This window comes from Micropterus salmoides, unplaced genomic scaffold (genome assembly GCF_014851395.1).
Source record: "Micropterus salmoides isolate LMB-PRFRI ecotype aquatic unplaced genomic scaffold, ASM1485139v1 Ms_hic_scaffold_7, whole genome shotgun sequence".
NCBI classification, from domain to species: Eukaryota; Metazoa; Chordata; class Actinopteri; order Centrarchiformes; family Centrarchidae; genus Micropterus; species Micropterus salmoides.
The window spans coordinates 21,091,530-21,107,671 of record NW_024044459.1 but is presented as its reverse complement, the minus strand read 5'-3'; the positions used below and the strand labels follow the sequence as shown (position 1 = coordinate 21,107,671).

Genomic DNA, 16,142 nt, shown 5'->3' with positions numbered 1-16,142 from the left:
CACCACACCTTTTTAAACTCTTGCACATCTTCCTCTCTAAACACTTTAATGTCCCTTTAACCAAAATCTTACATAAGTACTACACATTGTCTAAACTATTCAGCATCTGTAAACGGTCAATGCATTTGAATTTGCACAAACATTGGCAGACATCCCCCATGACTACAATTAATTACTGAAAATACAAAATTGCTTTGCAACAGGTTAAGGGGACTTCAGCAACATGACACTTGCTGGATACCAAGGACCGTGTTGGTTTTACATTCCAATAAAAAAAATAAAAATAGCAAAACAATAACAATGCTATAACAAATATATAAAAAACCCCAAACATTCATAACATTGTTGTACAATTGTTTACACATTTCAATTCCATTTTTAAGGCCTTCATCTTTGCCCGCAGTGATGAAACAGGAGAAATTTCCCTAAACCCATTAACATCATCGATCATTTTTTTTACAAGCTAATCGTGGAGGGTGTGTGCTCATTTGCATGGTCAGATGCCTCAACGTGTACTTTGCTCACACATACAAAACATCAGAATTAATCTTCATCACTGCTCCATGCATCCTGTAAGGCAGGGTTCACTGAAGACTGGCCAGCAGCACCCTGTAAGGAATCAAGACATTCAGCTCAGCATCACATCTGAATTAAGATACTCTTCTTCACATGATATACAACATGTGCACATTTGCCCAACAACTATTTGTATATGACAGCTATTGTGGAGTTCAGCGGATAAATGTAGTTAAACTAGTTAAACGGGAAAAAGACAGGTGATGGGGAGCCATTTGTTATTACATAAGTGTTGTGAAAAAAAGTGAGCCGGGTTCAGGTGTGAGGAAGACGCTACGGAAACTGACTTACACAGCATTTGTTTACTGAGCCCTGCCGAGGACATACAGTGCCAGCATCCAACGTGTGGACACATGCAATGCCAACACCAAATCTAAAGGACACCTCCTGGTCCACATACTGCCTATAGGTTTTCTCTATGGAGTCTTCTTTAACTGGCCTAAACCAGAACTCAAATTCTTTACCTATGTCATGCTGAAGTAAAGTGATTTGCACTCTAAACTGCGGAGCCAGTAGGTTCTTGTAAACATATAAGAGAACATTCCCAGAGAACACCAATATCTGCTAGCCTGATGCCTGAACTACGTCACCCGTATCATTTTAGCTGTCATCACCCTGACTAGGAGAGAGACAGGGGCCAAGAACTAGAGCTGGAAGGTCAGTGAACATACACTTGTAGGGTCTACTAAGGACCCCCAGCATGACCTGTCATACCTTTCCTGTTACCTGAATTACACCCACTATGACATGTCTTTCACAATAAGCACTACTACAATGTAGAAAAAGCAGGAAAGAGGGCTAATGTGTTTGTAGTTTTTATTGCGTTATTGTGTTCATCATGTGTCATCTGTCCATTATCTCACTTATGCCATAAATGTTTAAAAGACATCAATTAATTATCATGTTCACACTTTAAGAGAGTCATTAAATTCTTACTGTGGGCACTGGAATACAACAAAGTGACATAAAAACGCTTAAAATAGAGTTCATCTGTTACACGTCTTATGTCCTATTGTTAGAACGTGTACCTTATTTGCACTGTTTGACTCTTCTTCCACGTCTGAGGCACGAAGGACAGGAACCCACGCCAGGACGTTACAATCTTTACCTCCGCTATACAACTCCTGCATATAAAGAAGCACAAAGACACCTCAGTTCTGATAGATTGATTCACACACTGTTGCAGGAAATGGAAAAAGAACTGCTGTTGCCGCATAACCTTCACCCTAAAGCAATTCCAAACATGGGCATCAGCACCAGGGGGAAACCAGCGTTAACAACCAGGAGTAAACTAATAAATTAGCTGTCCACGCAACACAAATGGAACTCATGGGACACATTCTCGTTGCTGTGGGTCACATCTGTGTCATTACATCAGACAAGAGAAGAGAAAAGAAAGACCTCCATTTCTGGAACTCTCAAGAGTGACAAGCAGCCGAACAGCATTCCTGTGTTACACAAGCAAAGTCTGTGTATGACACCGGATGTTGAGATTGGCCAATAACGAGGGTGTGGTTAAAGTTAAAATGCAATATAGCTCTTTGAATGTAAGTGGCGTTGTAACTATGTATCGTAAATGCCACATGACACATAGAGCGGGAATGTTCCTTCAATAGCCATATGAAGTTTGAGGATGATTAACCAAAGTATTGCAGAGTTATTCCCACTTCTAGTATGAAATTGCTTCAAATGCCTGCCATGTGGACTTTTTTTGGAATATTCCAGGTGCAAGCCCTGGTAAGAATGTGCTGGTTGTTTGCCAAATTGTATTTCAAATCAGCAGGATTTAGCACAAGAATGTGTTTCCTGACAAATGTCTCCACCAAGGAGAAAGAGGTGACATGTAAAAGTGTGTTATGTAGTCTATAGTAGTCTAATACAATATAATTGGATACATGCAAAGTTGTGACACCAGTAAGTGTAATAACAAAAGTAATTTGCCAATTTAGTAACATGATGTTTGATTAATCTTTTCCTTTATGTAGTTTGTCTTTGTTGTTAGTCAAATATTTTGTCGATGGAGTTGGGAACATGCCTGGAAGAGATGCAACAGCGCTGCGTTTGGAGACCTCGATAATGCTCTACGTACTCGGGATGCTGTGTGCCTGCTCGCTCTGGGGAACAACATCACCTGAAGTCGCACTATTTTTGGTATATACAAAATGGGCCATGTCCATGGACGGTGGATGGGGCTTTGACTTCAGTGAGTTCATAAAATGTTTGTGGGGGCTTTTGCACCCAAATATCCGTACCTGACAAGTATATACAAATTCTAGCATTGCTAGGGGATGCAACTATGAGAAGGCAAGTGTATTGCTCAGGACCCAAATGGGCACTGCACTAGTCTTGATAAAGTTTGTTTTAGTCAGACATTACTGTTATGTCAGTATTTGGCCAACCGCTGAATTGGCATGTCTATTGTAAAATTAACAACAAAATAAAACTAACATGGTCATCAAAAAAAATGAAGCTCCCTTTCCACTGATATTTAGTAATTAACCCCATAAAAATCTGTATATTCTCGCAATGCTGAACCTCGTATTGCCTGGGTGTTTGTACATTTGTTCCGTTGCTGTTTTGCAATAAAAGCCTTAACAGTAGCTTCAATCTACGCTGATCCCCAGGCGGTAGTATTGTCGAACGGGTTATCATCTACACCATTTAAACTACACAGGGGAACAAGGCAGGGCTGCCCACTCTCCCCTTTGTTATTCACTTCAGCAATCGAACCACTGGCCATGGTAGTCCGTGAGAGTGCCAACTATAAAGGCATCGCATAGCTCTGTATGCTGACGATATTATTTTGCTTTGCTTCAATCTGAAGCAGACTCTACCCATTATACTTGACCTGGGACGTTTGCAGGTTACAAAATAAACTACTCCAAATCAGTAATACTCTTCCTAGATAAAAAGGACAGACAAGCTCCTCCATTTCATACTTTTTTGGTTTCTCAAGAAGGTTTCTCCTACTTAGGTGTTAACTTTGCCCCTACTATTGACAAAATTGTACCAAGCAATTATAACACCTTGACAGATAAGGTTACACACCTTATTAATAGGTGGACAAATCTACCCATTTCTACGATTGGGCGCATAAATGTTCTGAAGATGGCAATTTTACCAAAGTTTTTATATCTTTTTCAATCCATTCCTTTGGCTCCCCCACCTTTGTTCTTTCAGTTACTTAAAAAGCTTTTTAAAAACTTTACATGAAACAACAAACGCCCGAGATTAAGGCTCTCTTTATTATACTTACCATATGAAAGGGGAGGGCTACAGGTACCTAACCATGAGTGGTATTACCAGGCTGCTCAAATTAGGGCAGGAATGTTTTATTTTGATGAAGAATCATCCCCCTGCATGGGTCTCTATAAAGTCACACTTAATTGACATAAATCTCTACATAAATTCTGCAAACAAAACTATACTAATCAAAAAGACCAAAAACCCCTTTCTAAAAAACACTTTAAATGTTTGGCACAACTCGCTGGCATTCCTGGGAGAAAATACAACCATATCTCTGTTTACTCCGATTTATGGCAATGATGACTTTCAACCTGGTAGAGCAGACCCAGGGTTTAAAGCCTGGGCATCCCAGGGAATAGCCAAAGTCGCTGACCTTTACAATGAAAACTTGATCTTTAGTTCATTTCAGGAACTTAAAACTAGGTATGGAATTCCTACAAAACATTTCTTTAAATATTTGCAACTTAGAAGCTTTATCTTGTCCAGACAAAGTAATAGTTTGACAATGCCCCCCAGATCCACTTTAGAAGATTACACTTTAAAATTTCTATACTCCAGGGGACAGGTTTCCTTACTGTACAAGCTCTTTGAAAGCAAGTCTAAAGAATCTTCACAAAACACGCTAGAAGCATGGAGGACAGATCTGCATGACAACTTAACAGAGGAGGAGTAGTCAGAAGCATGCTCTGTAGCACAATCTCAATCTATTAATATAAATTCCAAATTATTACAATATAAATAGATAAGTAGACTAATAGATAAGTAGACTAATTATATATATATATATATATATATATATATATATATATATATATATATATATATATATATATATATATATATATATATATATATATATATATATATATATATATATATATATATATATATATATATATATATATATATATATATATATATATATATATATATATATATATATATATATAAAAACCCCATCTAAGTTTCACCACTTTAATCCCAACATACCTGACACCTGCCTCAAATGCAAGGATCAAAAGGGGACACTCTTTCACTGTATGTGGGAATGCCCACAGATACTCGCATTCTGGAGAAAAATCTCATATCTAGCAAGACAAATCATTGATGAAGTGGTGCCTGTCAATCCTAAATTATGTTTATTACACCGGATGGCTTTAACGCCTCCCAAAAAGTAAGATCTCTACTTAATATTTGCTTTTTGGAAGCCAAGCGATATATAGCTTCCTCATGGAACTCAGATACACCCTGTACCACTTCACAATGGCTAAAGGGAATGACATTTTACATGGTTTTGGAAAAGATCAGTAACACTGCAAAAAACAGGCTTGATAAGTTTTGGAAGATTTGGGACATCTTTTATATTTTCCTTGAGAGAAACGATATGGATGGATTGATGACAACCTGAATTGAATTTTTTTTTGTGTGTGTGTATTCAATTTCTTTTTTTAAGCTGATGGTGAAATGTCTATTCATGGACTGATATATCGAAGCCTAAGATACTATTTACAAATAGGCCAATGTGTATTGGGGTTTTTGAATACGATTATCATATATTAATATTGTTTTGTTTGTATTGTAATTTATGTTTTTTTTTTGTTTTGTTGTTTTTATTTCTCCATACCTATGTGCCTTGTGTGAGTTTTGTTGTTTTATATAAAAAAAAAATGAGAAAACCTTCAATAAATTCTTGGTATAAATAGTAGCTTCAATCAGGCAATTTGCTGTGTAGCAAGGGGAACTCAGTAACTCCACATTACATTAATGAATGAAATAGTAAACTTTTCTTTGAGGTCCCACTGGCTTTCTGACAACCCCATCCTTTAATCCTCAAATGCCAAGAAGCACAAGCAGAGTATTGTACGCTACAGATGATAGTGAAACTAAAGTAACATCTATATTTGACTCAGATAAAGGAGAGATAAAGGAGATGGCATTGCTTTCGTGCGGTTGAACTTTCATCATGTGCCTTCTGAGAATAACACAGTCAGAGTCGACATTTAGGCTGAGAGCACCAACTTAGGTCATACATGGGGAATGCCTGCATTTGCATTTGTACAGCAGCTCAGGAAATGTTGACATAACAATGTTATCGGCTTATTTATTACTGCCATGGTAAAAATTGCAAATTTAACGCTGGACAGAGAGAAAGTGAATTCTCTAAGCGTGCATGAGACCAACAAGGCCTGACTGTCAGAGCAAACATTAATAGATGGAAATACAAACAAAGGCATCAGTGCAGCTAGATGGGTACGTTGACCAGGTGCAGGGAACAGCCACCACCTGGGTGTGTCTCACCTGGTAGTCTGGGTGGAACTCGCAGCAGTCGACGTTGTTGTAGTGACCCCTGAGCATAGTGACCAGCTCTCCGGTGTGGATGGCGTACATCGCCACTGAGCTGCCACATGGCACAAACACAAATTCTGGGCTGCAGCCACGCGACACCGTGAACTGCAGCCTTTTACGGCTCTCGTTGGAGACCTTCCCGTAATTTACCTGAGGGATAAAAAGTGAAGGCACACACGGTTATAATATACAAACTACTACATGAAACGGTTTCCTGAATGAACGAAGCATTGTCCTTTTTTGAAACAGATAATACAGACTCTTTTTTGTTACAACAATATGGTTATACCAACTTTTCCATTTAGATTTTAGACATTCTAAGACTTTTCCAGGACTTGCTGAGAGAATTCAAGACAAACAGGTATAAACGAGCAAAATGCTTCACCTTGATGTTGTACAATTACTAGGCTTAATTCATGTCTGTCAAAAAGGTTTGAGTTGTAGAATGCATTTACTTTTACATCCCATACTGTAAAACAACAATTCTGATTTGCCCAGGAGAGAAGGTCATCCACCCTTTAAGTTACTAGTTGTCTTATGCTACAGTCAGAAGATGGAAAGATGCCCACCATGGCAACCGCAGCCTGAGACAGCAGAGCAGGAAATTAGAACAGGAGTGTGTGTGAGAGCCCAGTGCTTGGGTTTAGTTACATAATAACATCATCACTTAGTCACATCATTCCTGACAGGAATAATTATTTTTAGTAGTTCCATCGGTTTTCTTGATTCTCTCCCAAATACAACATTTTTAGAGACCAGCAAACAGTTTAGAAAATAAATTACTATTGCTATTACTGATTCCCATGTGCCCTTAAAGAAAATTAGTTACCTTGCTCTCTTGGAACTTAACAATTTTAAATCAAATTCAAGCTATTGTTTTGGTAAAATAATTGAAAAACAGCTCAAATTGAAGAGAGTTGTAACAGTAATATACAGAAGTTTCAATCTGGCATTCATGTTTACCGCAGTACTAAGACAGCCCCAGTTAAATGTCTAAATATTTGAGAATGGTGGATGAGAAACCAGTTATAAATGGTACAATCAAATTAAAAACAAGTGTCAAAAGGAGCACTGAGATCCAGTATAGATAACCGGGTTGAACCTGTATTTCAGAGATCAACAATGACCACATTATGAACAGTTTCAGCAGATTCCAAAACCAGACTAGAAGGTATCAATGGACATTTGGGGTATTTGTTCAATTGGTTCTTCACACCTCTTTCAAGGATCTAGTTTGGGGAAAGGCAAATGAAATGGGTCTGGAACTGCTGCATCTGCATATTCTAAAGTGTTAATCCAGGTAGGTTAGGAGGACAACGCATTTACTCTCACTCCCATTCACACACACACACACACACCTTACCAGTGTGTTTTCCCCTGTGGCACTATTCCATAGTCGCATGCGGTCATCAGTTCCAGTGGTGAGGAGGTAGAGGCCATCGCCAGTAAAGCACAGGCCATTCACTCTGCCATTATGAGCTGTGTTCACTGGTTAAACACAGGTAAAACAGATATCATGCGTGTCATCTATATCTCCTCCATCTTTGTCACAGAGCATATTTTTTCTACATGATCACTTCCCATACCTAGCGATCAATGACATGCTTTCAGTGCGTGTGTTGAACACAAACAAAACTTCAGGAAAGAAAAGAAAAAAATAGTATGGTATAGTATGGGCAGAATGTTGACCTCTACCCTGGGAGACATACTCAGTTATGTTTACCTGAAATTTATGAGACATCACAGCAGAGAGGAGGAAAATGTTGCTGTAGAACTAACTTTTAAAAGAAAATTAGCTTAGCTTTCAAATGAATCATTATAAGCACCAGTTACCAGGAAGGTTCATGCTGTGGCTCTAGATCAATGTGAGCCCCTAACGTTCTTCAGTTTGTACTTCAAGACACAGGAGTGATGTGCACCTCTCCTCTTATTGTATGTATGTAGTATGTCTGTGCAGCATCACAGTAAGGTATATGCCATATCGTGAGGTTGCTTAAGGGACGTCTTGGACAGTGATCAGTAGATTGATATAGATGAGGCAGGAGAAATGTATGACAGGAAGTAAAACCCCCAAAGATTTACCCTGCCAATTACACCCCAAGGGGCCCGTCTGACACAAATTTCTGTCCTGATGCCTGATTCAATGCCTCTTTTATTCCTTCAAAAGGCTATTATGTCTACAAAGAGCCCCACCCACTCAGGGTAAATGAGGAAAAAGACAGTGGAAAAGAAAGGAAAGGGGAGAGGTAACAGTACCTGCCTCAGAGGATGCTTTTGACTTGTCTCCATTGTGCTGGTCCAGAGTGAAGAGACACCCAGAAGCCCGACGCACGTCCCATACTTTCACTTTGCTGTCTGCACTTAGAAGGAAAATGAGGCCATTAATTCAGTTGTATACTCTCCTGGTGAATAACTGTAAATATATTCCTATAAAATGAGGATACGTTTGATTATCCTACTCCGTACCATACAGGGATTTACAGGTACAATACATGCTCCAACTGATGCACTGCTTCATATACAGTAGTGTGTGTAAGCCAGTGTTTGTCTTTAAAGGTCAGTTTTCTGTTGGGGATTAACATGCAGCACCATAACAGAACATCATACACTTCTCCGAGTGCCTCTCTGTTCCAGTTGTTTTTTAAAAATCACTTACAGTCCACAGGGAAAGCAGCACACTGATCCCAACTGGTTAATTAGCAGGTCTAATGTTGCATAAAACAGGTGGGGACTGTATCTACCATATGCTATACTGACAGGGCTACTAGCGATGTGGTGGCATTATCCTTGACTCCGTGTTGCAATGTGGCCAGATGGGCGGGAACGGAGATGACAAGACCTGCTGGGACACAGCATGGTGAGGATTGTCCTGTAACTGGCATTATTCTTTGATGTGGCTCCGAGGGAAAGCTGGGTGAATGGTTTTTAGATAGTGAATCTCCACAGAAAAACTGCGGCAGTTACCAGGGCCTACCTGGCAGTGGCTAAGATGTGCTCATATCTGGGCGACCACCGCACAGACAGGACCTCTGCTCTGTGACCTAGAGGGGGGAAAGGTAAAATTTGTGTGTGTGAGTAAACAGCAGTAAAATGTAAGTGTGTGTATTTGTGGTCTAGTTCACTAACCCTGAAGAACATGTATCCGTGAACCAGAGTTCAAGTCGCACAGCTGGATTTTAGGGTTTTTGGTGCCAACTAAAAAAAAACAACACAGAGACAAAGGAACAGTTGAGGGAGGAGACTTAAAAGGCTGCCAATATTTCCTTGTTTAAAAACACTTAAGAAGTGAATTACAAGTTAAACTTTTTTACAATAGTACATTCCTACTTATCGATATTGTCACTGTTTACAGATTGTGAGTATAATCTGCGACAAAGTGTGTACAAAGGAGAGGTGCTTCAGAAAGGTAACATCTAGAATACCTTATTCTCAGCAGATAAGGTGTGGTAAATATGAAAACTCACTGATATGAACTTCTGATAAAGGTGAGCGAACACACCCAGCATGTATACATAGGAGGAGGGCAAGATGGTTTATTTAGAAGTGTAACAGAACAAAGAAGCTAATTGGGGGTGTCAAAAAAATCTAAACAGCCCAATGCAGAATTCATGAGCTACTAGTGCTTTTAAGAACAGATTCCCTTAAAAGTGTCTTCCTGGGTAAAACTGAAAACTGAAGGGAGGTTTGCAACTTGTTTGACAGGCACCTGTAATACCTCTGAGAGGGAAGGACACAAAAAAAACAAAAAAAAACAGACACTGTTTCCGGCTCAGAAACAGGCGTGTCAGAGGGATTGTGTGCGACAGGGAGGACCCGTGTGCACATTTATGAACACATACTCAGGCATACGTGAACCTGTTGGTCCTGCCTGGTGAAACTGTGAGGTCACAACAAGATTCCTAAGTTTTGTTTCACGACAGAAATCTATGTCTCTGAACCTGAATTTCTTTGTTACCAGCTTCTGTCCCCTCTAGGTGCATATAGATCTCTATGTAACCTGGGTTAAAAACTCAGGTACAGGGTAGGTGCAGTGTCTGCAGTGTGTTGTGGGGAAAGATGGAGTACACTGCTTGGAGAAACAAACTGACAGACAGGGTAATTAATGAGATTTATGTCGATGTTTTTCATCACACAATGATAGAAATGCCAACAGGTACTCCAAGTGGTTTGTTCTGTGTCACTGGGATCACTAAAAACAGTGACCGCATTCTCACATACACACACCTGCAATGAGACTGTGTTTCCTGGCAATGGGGGACAGGTGGTGGCTGTAGACATTGCCCTCAAACAGAAAGACTTCAGCAGGCTGAAGAATCAAAAAAGTAAGAGAAAGAGAGGGTCAGTAAGTTATGGCAGAAACTCAGCTATCAGTATGTTTAGTGCTTGTGTGTGTATGCTAAATGAGCATCTTAATTTTATGATAAAATATACAGCTGTGACCTTAAATAAAGCCATGGCCTTAAGTTCGGCTGTAGTATAAATTCAACACAGTGCATGGTTGCATTAGGTAAAAATAAAAGCGAGCAGAGATGAGGGCACAGCAGCTCAGAAGGCAGCTCACCGGACTGCAGTGGTGGTTACAATGCAAATTCTTCAGCAAATATAAAAAGCCTCTCTGTGCCCCATCTGTCAGTGTGTGCCAGCGCCGGCATGGACTCTGCCAATGGACGGGCGCGCACACACACACACACACACACACACACACACACACAGACAGAGGGGGCTCTGTTTCCATAAAAATACCACACATACAAATACACTACGTGCCCACCCATGTGCAAATACACAACAATAAATAATGTAATAGTTATGGGCGTGTGTGTGCGTATGTGGGACAGAAACTCACAGAGCAAAACAAATGAAAGGTCTGTGGGTTATTTTGTGTCCTTTCCCTGACCTTTTGAGGTAACCGTGATGCCAGTGTAACTCTAGCACAGCTCAGGGCCTGCCACATGGGACTATGTGGCATAGAAAGGTAGCAAGCATGAAGCAGAAAAGAAGAAAGAAAAGGGGAAGAGATAGTGAAAAGAGCAAAAAGAGAGAAAGGGTGGTGGAACTATAAGAAAACAAATGTAAGCTAGTTACTTCATAAACCAATCTCCAATACAGCATCATATTGAAAGGTCTTTCTGATTTTGTCCATCTCAATTTCCACACTGCGCACGGGGGAAGGTGTACTTAATAAAGTGGTCACTCAATGTTTATCACATTTAACATCCCTACCTTTAGTGTCTCAGTGTCCCAGACTTTCATGGTCTTGTCAAAGGAACTGGAGACGAACATGCCTGTGTCATAAGGATACCACTGGACTGTCTCCACGCTGAATTTGTGAACATACTGGCTGGACCTAAATTACAAAAAAATAAAGTCATATCACAATGGGCACAACAGATATTTTTTTTCCTGCACTCTGGGTCTGCCGACCACTTCACTTAGTATTTTCGCTTATTCAAAAATGTTTTTTAAATAACAATCTCATATTAAACAAGTATTGTAGTATGCGGTTTGGCACTAGATACAATTGAAATCATTCTTCTGTTGTATTGGCTATTCATTTTACTGATGGATCTCCATTTAATAAAGTTGACACATTTAAATATTTGGGACTTTGGATTGAGTCTGGAATTTCTTTTAGGCCTCATACTGTATTGATTTTATTATAAATAAAACAAATGCCAGAATACTATCCTACTATCGGTCAATAATTGTTTTACTCTCCAAGTAAGAAAACAGATTGTCTTACAGGTTTTATTTCCCATTATAGATTTGGGAATATCATTTACCAAAAAAAACTCTCAAACACAAATGCTGTTTACAATAATATCTGTAGCTTTGTCTTGAAGTGCCCTTATTGCATGTATCATTGTTTCCTGAATGATCCACTTAACTGTTTACCACTATACTCTTAACATTTTCACTGGCTGCTCTTTGTTTTCAAATGCATTTACTCTGTCTATCATTTTTATTTAGCAGTTTTTTGTTCCATTTAGATCATCATACTCACATTTTTTACGGTGCCTAGAATCTTTAAAGAAATTAGCAGACAAATTAGGAGACGTGCTCTTAAGTACGGCTGCACAATGAATCAAAATATATTCCAAATCGCAGAAGCTGCAATTTTTTGATGAAGGTCAAATGTGTGACAAAACAGCATTATAATCAAGTACTGTAGTACACCATTAGACTGGAATAATTTGCCTTACGTACTCAGATTGAATACTTCTTTTCATGACTACAAGACTGTACTTGTTCTTGTTTTTGATTGTTTTTACTTGAAGTTTATAGGTAGACACAGTAATTTGACATGGTTTTTCTGGCAGTGTTTATTTTATTTCTCATGAATCTTTTGGAACAGAGATGTAGCGTGTGTGGTTTGGGATTGTGGGAGAGAGCTTATGTGTGTGTTCTAGTTGATGTTACAATGTTGATTGTTTTGTGTCATTTAGTTTAATATTTATTATCATTATTTATGTATTTAGTTTTTGTTTAAATGAGGAAAACGAGATGGTGCATCTCATCTTAAATTAAAACAATTTCAATTTGAAATAAATTAAAACAATTAAATAAGTACAAGAAAATGTTGCTTATTTCTCTAACTGTCACCAAGAAAACAATTCCTCTGAACTGGAAATTGGTGGACCGACCTAATTTTAAAATGCACATCAATGGGAAAAAAAAAACACTTCTTTCCGTAATGACAACATGACAATTTTCAAGGCAAGATGGTTCCTATTGTTGTGCTTCTCTAAAGGTGGAAACAAGGTTGGACTAGTGCCACGTACATTCCTACAAGCACAACAGTACGAGACATCACACATCAACTTGGATACACATACTCATGCATGGCACGTTGTACTCATGAGCGCGTGTAAACACACTTACTAGGGCTGCTATAATTGTCATTGTTCATTAATTAGATAATTTATTTGCATTGTTTGTTCAGGGAATTTTGACCAAATCGTGTCACGTCTTTAGGTTGCTAGTTTTGTCCAAACACTAAAATCCTAAAGAGAATTCTTCTCCTACACATTTAAGACACAGAGGCGTGGCATGGTGGGCATTGCTGGCAGCTTCATAGAGTCAGACTGACAAACTGGATATGACAGCCATGGGGTTTCCCAAAAGAGGAAAGAAATGAAAGGAAAACATGATAACTGATGGCCGGGTTCTCTCCTGAATGGCCTGAGAGTGGTTCAAACGAGATAACAGGGTGGCACCTGCAGCGAGCAAGCCTCCTCCTATGGGTCTGAGGGCAATCCAAGAAAGTGACACTTCGTTGAGCCCTCACTTAAAAAGTTAAACAACAATAATAAAATTAACTAATAAAAAGAATGTCAAGGTTGACCCTGCTTTAAAGCCTTCCGATGGAGCTCTCTCTGCTGCTTGGGGCCTGGACTAAGGGACACTCCTGGCGTGCACCTCTGCACTGCCTTATGGTTTTATAAGGTGACAGTAGAGATCGTAGTATGGTGGCGACCTTGATTATGGCAATAATGATATTTGTTGTCATTTTTATTGTCGCTGCTTCTTTTTTTCATCTTGTTCTTACACTATGTAGTACAGGTCAGCTCTCTGTCATTGTCATACACTCCACCCTTAAACGCCATAGTTTACTTTGCACATCACAGCAACTATTTTCTCTTGGTATCAAAATAAAAAATGTAACTAAAATGTAATACAAAACTTTGCTGACGCAGATTCTTGCTTTAACTCTTCAGTGATGTGCAATCTTGAATTATGTTCAAAACAAAAATACAGTACAACACAAACCTTTATGCTGCATTCTCCTATAGCCCTGCTCAACTATATAGGTGCATGAATGATAGTTAGATTCAGACTGAGGTCACATTTCTGGTAATGTGACTTCAGTCTGACCTGCCATATCAGAATGTGTTTACTTTTAGTTTTAGATCTGCATCAAAATCAGAACCATGTATTAAAGTGAGAACTGGTCTCTATATTGGATTTTAAACCACTTATAAGTACAATGATGAATGACTCGGTTGGTACTTGTCACTGTGTGTCAAAATTAATTAATCTAAATTATTTGATGGGTAAATATGTATCTTGTATGTTTCTTGTGGAATTGTTGTCTGTAATCTTTTTTTATGCTTCTGTAAAGGGGATCACTGATCTCAACGGGTCTTACCTGGTTAAATATGGGTAAAATAATAAATACATTTTTAAAAAGTGCACAAAATAAGGTTTAGTGGGATGTTTGTGTTTACATCACCATTAAAAAACCAGGCCTGAGTAACAAATGAAGGAAGAAACATTCACTTGTTATGGTACATGGCCTAAAAGACATGGATGTGAACAAGCTTAGAAAGACGTGGTACTGGGAGAACTTAATGCAGTGCTACCCTCTAGTGGACAGATTGAGTAAATCGAGTAACACTGACCTGCCCACTGTGCAGACTGCCTTGCAGGTGTACTGTGGTTTTCCAGTGTAGTTCTCCAGGTCATAGATGACGATAACGCCATCTGCTCCGCCAGACAACATGCTAATCAACAGAAAGAGTTGACACAGATAGATTACTTTTTTTCTACAAACATATGACTGCTAGCAGTTGTCTATATAAAACTTTTCACAGAAAGATCTGGCTTACCCTAAGTGACTGGAACAAATATTTAAGAACAATAATAATAATTGTCAATGTTTATGTGGCATACAATTATACACAGTACAAAGAAGGCAAAATTTGTTCTCTGCATTTAGCCCATCCTAATCAGAAACTAGGGGTGGGCGAAGCGCTAGCTAGACTCTAGTAAATTTGGTATGCAAACTAGTCCTTTTAAGCTAATTAGGAGATGTTTCTTTTGGATTTTAATGCGCAAATTAAATGCTTAGTAATTATCCAGAGATCCTGTACAGAAAAAAAAATTATGCATCAAGAATCGTTTTGTAATTGCATCGCAGCCTTCTGAATCATAATGGAATCGAAACGTGAGGTGCCCAGAGATTCCCACCCCTATTAGGAGTAGGCAGCCATTGTGCAGCGGCCGGGGTTCAGGGCCTTGCTTAGGGGCATCTTTGGCAGTGGCCCATGCTGAACTCAAACCGGTGGCCCTCCGGTTCCCAAGCCAAGTCTCAATTAATCTATATTGTACAGGGCTCTTATCACAACATTTTGTGCAGGATAGGAACAGTACAACAGTTGCACAAGGGGATTTTAAAGTAGTGATTTATAAATCAGTAAATAGCAAATTGGACTTACTATCGGCCCTCTACTGCTTCAATGTCAATGGTATTGATGCCGTTTCCATGGACTCTGTCCACGTCTCTGTCAGGATTCAACTTCAGACTGAGGACCCTTTGTACAGAAAGGGGACACTCGATAAATTCATTTCACACCTTTCAAGCCCAAGCTGTTGATAAAAATAAGATAGAATAGTGGAAAAGACACCGCAAAGGAAACAGACATCAAATACACGCTAAATAATGAAACCATTACTAGACTAATCAGTTAGCCAATCAGGTTTTATGAGCTGTCTGAGTTAGTTAACTATGAATATGCCCCCTGGATTGCAGTAATGTCATTGGTTTTCGTCTTTATGCTGTTTATATTTGAGACACGCTTGTATTCTCTCTCACCTTCTCGTTGACTCTGCACGTCTCAGGCGCAGAGGGTCATCCAGACCTGCCTGCCTCGCTGTCAAAAATCCCAACATTGCTTCAACCTGAAGGAAAAAACTGGTCTTTTAAAAAAAAAAAGCAGGACTAGTATTTCATCTTCCGTTAGCGAACCTAGCTCAAAGGCGAGCATGTCACCTACACTGAAGTAAACTTCTGATCCAGACTGAATTTGTGGGCGTCCAACACGGCATGGTTGTACCCACCGCTCCGTAATAGCTAAATCCGCTATTTAAATCTATTAGGGTACGTTACTTTGATAATTTATTGTTTATTTTACATTCATTTCAACAAGCTTCGCAGCAACTCAAAACAAATGGGCCGCCATGTTGGAACGAAA

The 16,142-nt window shown here is 39.2% G+C and overlaps 1 protein-coding gene across 1 annotated transcript; it reads right to left on the bottom strand.

The window, feature by feature from the left end:
• Positions 1 to 9: 9 nt before the first annotated feature.
• On the bottom strand, positions 10 to 16,138 carry ercc8 (excision repair cross-complementation group 8). Its single transcript, XM_038704486.1, has 13 exons — positions 15,945 to 16,138; positions 15,764 to 15,849; positions 15,387 to 15,482; positions 14,571 to 14,672; positions 11,392 to 11,515; positions 10,393 to 10,474; positions 9,295 to 9,363; positions 9,143 to 9,209; positions 8,425 to 8,528; positions 7,532 to 7,656; positions 6,121 to 6,318; positions 1,605 to 1,700; positions 10 to 609 (listed from the first exon to the last, which is right to left on the bottom strand). Exons 2-13 carry the CDS (start codon positions 15,838 to 15,840, stop codon positions 544 to 546), a joined length of 1,206 nt encoding a protein of 401 aa, XP_038560414.1. The 5' UTR covers positions 15,841 to 15,849; positions 15,945 to 16,138; the 3' UTR covers positions 10 to 543.
• Between the last annotated feature and the right edge of the window lie 4 nt (positions 16,139 to 16,142).